At 32.6% G+C, this 10,422-nt stretch overlaps 1 protein-coding gene across 2 annotated transcripts in view; it reads right to left on the reverse strand.

Annotated features, from left to right (window-relative positions):
- The window catches only part of LOC134688211 (phospholipase D1-like), a 58,013-nt gene extending 48,657 nt beyond the window's left edge, over positions 1-9,356 (reverse strand). The window contains exons 1-4 of one of the 2 annotated variants that reach the window (XM_063548690.1): positions 9,126-9,356; positions 4,045-4,142; positions 2,568-2,718; positions 555-683 (exon numbers count right to left, since the gene is read on the reverse strand). In XM_063548690.1, the coding sequence (XP_063404760.1) occupies positions 555-683; positions 2,568-2,718; positions 4,045-4,142; positions 9,126-9,142 (395 nt within the window). In that variant the 5' untranslated portion in view covers positions 9,143-9,356. Of the gene's footprint in view, positions 1-554; positions 684-2,567; positions 2,719-4,044; positions 4,401-9,125 lie in introns of those variants that run through there. The other variant, XM_063548689.1, reaches the window with a different exon arrangement.
- Positions 9,357-10,422: the final 1,066 nt, after the last annotated feature.

Consider the following 10,422-nt stretch of genomic DNA (forward strand, 5'->3'; position numbering starts at 1 on the left):
AATAAGACCCCATTTTGTCTGTGATGATACATAAATAAACCCTTCAAATGTGAACATATAGTCATTTTAGGCATGACAAATGTTTAGATGAGTGTTTTTCAGTTTGAATTCATGCACAATTACTACTGAGACTGCACTGTTTGGGAAAAAAGTTGTCTATTTGGGAATAATTTTAAGCCATTTTTTTTTCAAATTGGAATTCTTCTCCAGGGGAAAAAGCCTGTATTCTCCACAAATTAAAGGCAAACAATATCACTGACACCGTACAATATCTTAAAGTTTCTCTAAAATCACTTCATATCAGTAAACCTAATTCACCATCACAATACAGAGCATGCAGAAGAAACAACATTTAATTCAATCAATTGAAATAGGGATTAAAAAACTACCTTTAAGTTTCAACAATTTTTTTTCAAAGTTCACAAGTCAACATACACTTCTATTTTCTGTTACCCAATCTAAACAGTGGTAGAAATACATGTCCAGTCTATAAGTTTGTGGTAAATAAAAGCTCAAAAATATAACTGCAGATACAGAAAGTGTTTAAAACTTACGATTTTGTAGGCATTGGCAGACTACATTTGGCTTTGTACAGTTGAAGTTGTTGGTGAAGATGTGTAAAATGTTTGTATCTTCTACGAATCGTCCATTCAAATTCTCCATGTTTTATGGCTATAGTGTACCTACATAAGTTTATAAATAAAATTGTTTTGTAGTCGAGAGATTTTTTTTTTATTATAAAGAACAGTTTTTTTCAGAATATATTTCATGGCTTCTACATAGCATATTGATAAATACAATCATGTAAAATTCAGAATTTAGAAACAAGAAATTAGTTAATTCATTAGATATCATGCGTACATTGACATAAAGACGTAAATGTAAATGACAAAAATGTTTTTCAATGTAAAATATTGAACAATTAATGCATCTTAAGAGACAAAATTCACAACTGACTATTTGTTCAACTTTCCAGAATAAAAACAATTTTGGCTGCAAGACAACCAACTAAGAATCAGTCAGTTCTAATCAATGTAGATTTGTTTATATTAGCTATATAGTCTCCAAAGAAATCAATTACCAGTTTAATTGATAGTTATTGGAAATTTGGTTCAATATAAACAAATATTATATATCCCCACATTAAATGAACATTGTATTGTGATTTTTCCCTATAAAAGCAGATCAATAGTCTGAAAGACTGATATAACTATTAATATCAAGGAAATAACAGGTATAAACGACATTTTTTAATTTTTTTTTAGCCAAAAGTGTTTCATGTGTTTCTAAGACTCATTCTCAAGCTGAGTTTTGGATAGGTTGGTTTATAAGATACCTGTACAAGATTCATCTGATGGATGGAACTTTTTTGCCAATTGATGTCTATCAATTGCTGATGTGACCTTGAACTTTGATCTTATGACCTTAAAACCAATGTATGTCTTAGTGATCTTATGAGGTATCAATGAAAGTTTGGTAAAAGTTGGATGTATGCGATATGGTTCAAAATAATATTTCAGAACAAATATTTGGTTTAAATTTCAGTCTATCAATAATGATGTGACCTTATCTTTGACTCAAAATTCAAAGGGAGAAGGGTCTTTCATCCCATGGGGCATTGCAGAGGTGGATTTATGGGGGGGGGGGGGGCCTTTGGGACAAAATTTGGTTGTTTATATAGGGAATCACAGGAGAGTGACTGGAGCAGGCCTTCTCTTAGGTCAGTCAGTGGGCCCCCACTTATAAAAATTTCAGGATCCACCACTGCATTGTGAAGCAAAGTTTAGCAAAGAAGTTCTTGTAGATCACACATTTTGCCTTGATAGCAAAATGCTTATCCTGGACAACCAGAATGCTGGTGTCATTTATCATCATGATCATATGATAAAGGCTAGTTCAACTTTGCTGATGAAATAATTGTCATCTGTCTAAAATAACTGAGGGTATACATCGTACATGGTCTAAGTCAATTGTCACTTATATTTGGAGAAAGAATAATAGTTCATAAATTCGAATAAATTTTGATATGAGGTCTGTCATGGTGTTATCTATACTTCCAAATAAGGGCTGAAGATTTTGATATAAGAATAGGTCTGTCATGGTGTTATTGATAATTACAAATAATGACTGAAGATTTTGATATGACGTCTGTCATGGTGTTATCTATAATTTTACAAAAGGGCTGAAGGTTTTGATATGAGGTCTGTCATATAGTGTTATCTATAATTACAAATAAGGGCTGAAGATTTTGATATGAGGTCTGTCATAGATGGTGTTATCTTTAATAACAAATAAGGGCTGAAGATTTTGATATTTGGTGTTATATATATACTCTTACAAATAAGAGCTGAAGATTTTGATACAAGTCTGTCATACATGTCGTATGGTGTTATCTATAATTACAAATAAGGGGTGAAGATCTTGATATGAGGTCTGTCATATGGTATTATCTATAATTACAAATAAGGGGTGAAGATTTTGATACATGTATGTATGAGGTCTGTACATGAATCTTTGATTACAAATAAGGGCTGTAGATATTGATATTAGGTTTTATCTATACTTACAAATAAGGACTGAAGATTTTGATATGAGCTTGATGTCTTTCATATGATGTTATCTTTACTTGGATTGGTACGCCTTGAATCCAACAATTTCTTCTGATAGTTCCAAATGGCACAGATGGCGAATGAACATCTTTGAATGGTATTTCTTTTGCTTTAAAGTTACAAATAGAAAAAAGTTGGAGATGTATACTTACAGTTACAAGACTTACTTATAAAAAGTGTTTAACCTGCATTAAAATCAGATCTTTTTTATGAAGAAACACATAATAGATATATACTGTAAGAAGATGTGGTATGAGTGCCAATAGGACAACTCTCCATTCAAGTTAGAAGTTGTTAAAGTAAATTATTATAGGTCAAAGTACAGTCTTTAACACAGAGCCTTGGCTCACACTGAACAGCAGGCAATAAAAAGCCCCCAAAATGGCTAGCGTATAACTATTCAAGTCTAATCTACATGTATAAAAAAAAAAAGAAAAACGTGCGAATAAAATTTGTTTGCTTCACAACCAAAAAGCCACATTTTTACATGAAATCCAGACATGATACTGAAACATGTAAAACATTATAACATGCTATGACTACTAAACAACAACATGAATGAGTATAAATATAAAGGGGACAAAATGTTATTAAATTTCTAATGCAACCATGTAAAACCACATATGCTCTGTCTTATACAGTGTACATTTTAAATTTTGTGTACAAATGTAAGTAAAAAAAATAAATAAAAAAAAAATAAGATGTTTAAAATATCTGTGATAAAACTTAAAGAGGTGTGTGGCTTAATTATGGGTAGGGCAATTTTCTTTACTCTTTGTTTTTTTAAGTCATTTATCTCTATATATGGACACATAAAATCAGATGAATAAAGGATTAGCTCCTCCCATGTGCTTGTCAGTTTATATAATGAGATGAATTGCAATTTGAATTTGCTTTTGTTTACCATGTTCACAAAATTCAATTATCAATTAATGGAACTCCATCCTGTAACAATATAATGATTCTGGGATTGTACAAAATGTGCAGATTGATAAATAATAGTTTAAAAACTGTAAATTTACATGTTTACGGGACATTCATTATGTGCATTACAACACAGTAGTTATTATAGACTGCTACAAAATACAACACAATTAAAAAAAGATATAATCATGTATAATATAAAACTTTCATTAATTCTCTTTTTTATAAATTTATTGTCTTATAAGAAAATAAACTTTCTTACAGGGCAATAAATATGTCTTCTTGGCGCTACAAGTTTGTCGCTTATTAGTAGTGGTTGAGTGTCCCCCTTTTATTGAATGTTTTAGAATGGGGACATGTGGTTGGAACCCCATTTATAAATGGCTATATTTGCCCCTGATTAGTAAGACAGTGATTAATATCAGTAGAAATTTGGACATTTTTATGAGAAGACAATGATCAGAGTGAGATGCATTTTGAGAAAAAAAAAATGACACAATTCGGTATTTACCTGCATGGTTTTCACCGTCTGTGACATCAAATCCGTGGCATTCCGGGAATTCAACATCTGGAAGTCCATCTAGCTCATCAAAATCAGAATCTTGATCACTGGCAAAAGAATGAGAGCGTAAAAATTCGGGAAAATAGGAATTAAAACTGTTCCCACTAAAAGTACTTGTAGGGCTATCAGCTGGTTCTGGTACGTTTAAGTCTATGCTGTCGTCAGCAAATCTTATAGTAGGTATAGCTCGTTCCACTAAAGGAGCTGATTCTGTTGCTGTCGCCATGCATTACAGTCTCCTTATTTTATGCCAAAGTATTATTATTTGATAAGTTTCCAAAGTTAGATGAAGTTGTTTCAGTAGCGGAAATATACAAAGAGAGATAATAAAGGAAACAAGACGTTTCGGCCACGCAACAAGTTCGGCCTTGTTTTTTTGTGTGTTTTTTTTTTTTGCCTAATTTTAAAATCGTTTATATAAAAAATAATAGATCAATCATAGATGTATTTATAAACTTTTTCTATCTAACTATATATCACACTGCTGAAACATATATGTTATAATCGTCCAGGTATCTTTGGACAAAGTATGTCCGTTAATACAGACAGACTTTAAAGAAAGCCGGACTGAAAAACTTGAGTTAATTTGTTGTTTATATTTATCAGGGACTTTCTATACTACATATATAGTATAGGAAGTTCCTGTATATAGAGAATAATACATGGCAAAATCCGTATCATATGTCGTATCATCCCGAGACATCAATATCAGCCCGAGGGCCCTTAGGCCCGAGGGATGATATTGGTCGAGGGTGATACGGCATGTGATACGGATTTTGCCATGTATTATACGCTTTATCATATATTTCAACAGAAGAGTTTTATATTATATGAACTGTTTTCTGATCCATAGCACTGGGTTACCTTCAGTTCTGCTTTTGTCTTGTTTCAAAGCTTTAAAATAACTGCTCAATTATTTATACGAAGCACCTAGGTTACCTTACAATCTGTTGTTTTGAAAATATTTTGTTTATTATTGTATTATTGAGTGTTTTGTATTTTTTATAGTTGCATTTAGTGTGCCAAAAAAATTGTTGTAAAAACTTGATGTTCGTGACGTTACATACCAAACAATGACGTCATTCAAAAATTGACCAATTTTTTTTTTATTTTTTTTTTTTAATATTTAAAAAAAAAAAAAAATTTTTAATAGAAAAAAAATTCTTAAGCAAAAAAAAAACCCAAAAAAACTGACTTAAGTTTAAAAAAAAAAAAAAAAAAAAAAGGTATGTTACGGGTTTTACCATGCGATACGGGGTATGCGATACGGGTTTAGCCATGCGATACGGGGTATGCGATACAGGGTAGGTGATACAGACTGGAAAAAAGAACCTTTATTAGATATACAAAATAGCTGTATTTTGTACTAAATATATGATAAATATATATATATATATATGTATCTGATGAAATTGAAACGAGAGAGAAAGAGAATGTAAACAAAATTTAGCCTGGAAATTTTTTTAATTAAACGGCAATATTAATATGAATTCAACGGGTTTTTTTATTCAATATTATTGTACAATACTTACTTGTGTTATACAAACAAAACAAACAGTTCAAATAAGATATTAAAAGACATATATTAGCCCAATCTTATTTGAAATACCTTGTATCATCAGAAAACACTTTATCCCGAATCTTCTTGTACAGTGGCATCTTTGATAAAGAAAGACAATAATGATTCCAATTCCTCTAAAACTGACCACAACTTTTCGGCAATCAAATGCAATACAAAGAATACATCATCGGTACTCATTCGATTGATTCAAAATAAACACATCCCAAGCCGCCAATGGTAAGGTTTTCAAATTTTAAATCAGAGCTTAATATCATGAAAACCTCACTGCCTATCGATCATGCTAAAATATTGATAATACAACATTACGTTTGCAATGTAAAAGAAATCACCGGTACAGCTTGAATACGAACAGTTAAATAATATGGAATTTAAATGAAAAAGAATCCATACAGTCATATAACAGAGTTATGCCTTTCTTATTCTCCAAAAGGTGAATTTTCACGACTCATATTTGTGACAACACGTACTTTTGATTGGCGAGATGAACGGAAAAATGAAAATCAAAAGATCATATCAGAACAAAAATTTCTCAGTTTCTTCAGATTTGGATGAGGAAAACTTCAGTTAGAATGCGGAAACGAAAATGTGATGGACGGACGGAAAGCCGGAAGGACCGTCGATCAAGGATAACATTGTTGACCAGAGCAGGGACGAGCATTATCTCTTCACGAATGCGGGAAGCATCTCCGCAACGAAATGATGAAAAAATAGTAGCTAAGTCATAAAGAAATGCGGTTTTATTTTGACCAATTCAAAGGATAGGATATGAAAGCAAACCGATAATTCTGTAACGAAAGATGACAAAAATTCGTTAAAAGGACGCAATAAATCATGTTAACAATGCAAGTAGGAGAAAGCCGTTACTGAGAAAATAATAATTTAAATAATGCCACTTCAAAAATAACAAACTTTTCGAGTAGAAAACTTTGAGGTATTACGATTATAAAGAAAAACATCATAATCTGTTATGATTGATCAAAGAAAACCAACACACCAGGGAAAGGAAGTTTAACAACAATTAACCATGCACTTTTGAAGCAATAGAAGAATAGTACGTGTTAAAAATGTTTAAATTAGAAAATAAAAAAAAATAAAAATACACCTCATCACCATCGCGTGAATAAAATAAGTTACGTGAAACATATATTCAAATAAAACTGGATTTAAAAAACGTCTAAATAAAAACAAACAGTGATAATAAATAGCTGAAATAAAGGTCCGTAAGAATTTAAAATTAATGGTTACAGTTATTATAAGTAGATTTTAAATGTACCATCTAGCAAATTGTTCATCTTTCTCAGAAGACACACACACATATGTCTATCTTCAAAAAAAATCACAAACTTTTAAGGAATGACCAAGGATTTTTTTAGTGAGATCTCACTATACAAATCCTTGGAATGACTAATATTTTTTTCTGTCTATGAAGAAAAAAAACCTAAAATGTGTTGCTAACTGAATAACCTGCAGAATTCACATGCACACATATATTTCTATCTTTCTTAGAAATCACCCACATATACATGCAATCCTACCACACATTTTTAACATATCTAAATAAAAATCTAATAGTGTTTAGACGAAACGCAATAAAATAATTCCCCAAAGATTTGGCTATCAATGAAATCTGCTTTCGCTTGCCATGTTCCAACTAATGAACATGACACAGTCAGACATCAACATCTTTTAAAAACATAGATATATTACCAGGACAATTTTGGTCAAGCGGGAGATTTTAGGGGTAGGCAGTGGCTGATCCAGAACTTTTCCCAAAGAGGGCCGCTGACTGACCTAAGAAGGGGCCCGCTCAATCATGTTTCAATGATTCCCTATATATAATCAACCAAATTTTTCCCACGAAAGGTGGGACCCGTGCCCCCGCCCCTGGATCCGCCTATGCCACGGTGGAGAGGAGTATTAGAAATAAACAGTCTGGTCTGTTAAAGACTCTAAATAACCAACTATTTTCAAGACCGGAATAAATGAAATATTCTAGCAAAAGATTGAAAAAAATATTCATTCCACTAATAATCCGGGGCCGGCGCTCCGAAAATCAAATATTCTAAATTCCCTTTTTTTTACCCACATAACTTTATATATTTGCTTGAATACTAAATAACCAAAGAGTTGCATACGCATTTCTCTACACATTTGGTCAATAAATTCACAAATACAAATAAATACAAAATCATTTAAAATCTATGTAAATTGGGAAGCAATACTTCATACAAAATTCGTGTTGTATACAATGTCCTTGACCTATGTTTACCTTTTATATTGAATGTTGAGCAAATTCAACACAAGTTAACCAATTATCCAGACCATGTCATTTTACACAGTGAAACAAGAACATATCTATAAAGGTATTTAGTGGTGTATGACTGAACTAAAAAGTGGAGATGGATGACTTCTGAAAGTGACAGGCAAAACAAAAAAACTTCTCAAAATCCTTATTCGGTCTAGGAGTTAGTCACCCTTTTAATTTTTTATTCTTAAATATACATATTTTTTTTTTTATAAAAAACAAAAGTTGAAAGGGGAAGGCCATTTCCCTGCCCCATTGGGTCCACACCTCATATATACAGTAATGTCATATACAACAGCAATACTATTGTATTATGAAAGAGAGGCGAAAGATACCAGGGGACAGTCAAACTTAGATAGACTGACAACGCCATGGCTAAAAATGAAAAAGACAAACAGACAAAGAAGAGTACACGTGACACACCATAGAAACCTAAAGATTAAGCAACACGCACCCCACCAAAAACTGGGGTGATCTCAGGTGCTCCGGAAGGGAATGCAGATGCGACGAGAGAGACCAAATTCGACGACAATAGGGCATATAACATGTATAGTAAAACATACAGACTTCTACAAAAGACATGTCCCAAAAGAGTATATCAAGCCCATAATCGGCCTAGCATGTATTACTTTGCATAAGTGAATGCATTTTGCGAAACAAGCAAATGCATTCGTTGCATTGAAGACTATTGGTGTCCTTCGGCTGTTGTCTGCTCTTTGGTAGGGTTGTTGTCTCTTCGACATATTACCCATTTCTTTTCTCAACTTCAAATTAGAGATCTACCACTTAACTCTAAATAAATGAGAGAAAAACCATAAAGATGTGACATAAGTAAACCAAAGGCTATACCCCTGATTTGATATATGATGATATGGACCTCTACCTAACTTTCTTAGCTACTGAACCTGTGTACCTTTTCTATCGATCAAGCCGAAACCAGTGGCGGATCCAGAAATTGACATAAGTTTGGACCCACTGACTGCTTTAGAGGGGCCCGCGCCAGTTATGCTTCACTAATTCCCTATATATAATCAACCATTTTTTTCCCACAAAAGGGGACCCGGACCCCTTTCCTTTCTAAATCCACCCCTGGACACAACTTGGGACCCTGGGTTTTAGATAAGTGCTGTCAAAAATACTTACTCCTCAGTAACAGACATATCCACGACTAGAACGTTATCTTAGTGTAACACACTATTTTCTCATTTTTATATATATCCGTATAAGTAAAACTGAATTCAATACTATTCCTACATTTCTATGAAATGATTTATACAAAACTAGTCATATATATTTTCTTCCAGATGTTACAGTAGCACGTGGTTTGTAGGATTCGCTCGGTTATAATCATTGATTCTCTATATAAGTCATCCAGCAATTTAAATAATTCAAATTAAGTATTTGCTATTGTTATAAATTAATACTTCCCGATTTTTTTATATGTAGTAAATGGTCGGAAACGGATATTATACTATATCTACCGCTTGTAGGGGATTTTGAACAAAGGTAAAATAACATAAACATCACTCCCATCGAAAAAGGAATTACAACACACAGACAAGATGAAATCGAACTTCAAAGCCTTCAATTAAGTGATGAATTGCTTATTTGTACATACACAAACCACGTAACAGATGAACAGATACTGCCTATTTTATACATTGTACATAGTTATTGATCCAATTAACTTATATCATCGTTTGTCTTATGGTGATGTGATTAATTCTTTATGAAGCAAATCGTCAATGGTACAATTAAGGATAACACAAAAGCGTGACAGACTTTTTCGCTACACTTCCACAAAATCGGATCAAACCAAAGCCTGTTTATGTAATAAAATGGTCCTTTGAAACAACAATCCGATCAGCAAATATATGTGTTGCAACTCAAATAAAGCATTCTAAAATGAAAGGTAGATATGATAGATAAACTTACAGGTAGTTCAAACTGTGATGAGATAATTGAAGTTCTTGATTTCGTGCTAGATTCTTTTACGGTGCATGGAGTTGTTTATAGAGCCCGTACATTTAGTTGCGATCAGTATGAACACATCTCCTTGTCTTTACTACGAAATTTTACTTAGCCTAGGGAGAGAGATGATTCCGATTCGTCAGTTTTCAAAGTACAAATAATTTCTACATCGCAAAAAGGTACTGTAAGTTGAACCATGGTAACACACTATCAATTGTAGATGTAAATGTAAAATCCAAAACCTCACACAAGTTACCCCTTATCTTTCAATATTGGACAAGCAAACTTCAATTTACATAAGACCGTTAGTTCTCCGTTTGACTGTTTTACATTGTCTTTTCGGGGCCTTTTATAGCTATTATGCGGAGAGTTGTCTCATTGGCAATCATACCACTACTTTTTGTATATATTCAAGACAAACGAATAAGATCGTAGATCGCTGCGACGGTATACCACTTACATTGCATTG

This window comes from Mytilus trossulus, chromosome 10 (genome assembly GCF_036588685.1).
Source record: "Mytilus trossulus isolate FHL-02 chromosome 10, PNRI_Mtr1.1.1.hap1, whole genome shotgun sequence".
In the NCBI taxonomy this organism is placed as follows: Eukaryota; Metazoa; Mollusca; class Bivalvia; order Mytilida; family Mytilidae; genus Mytilus; species Mytilus trossulus.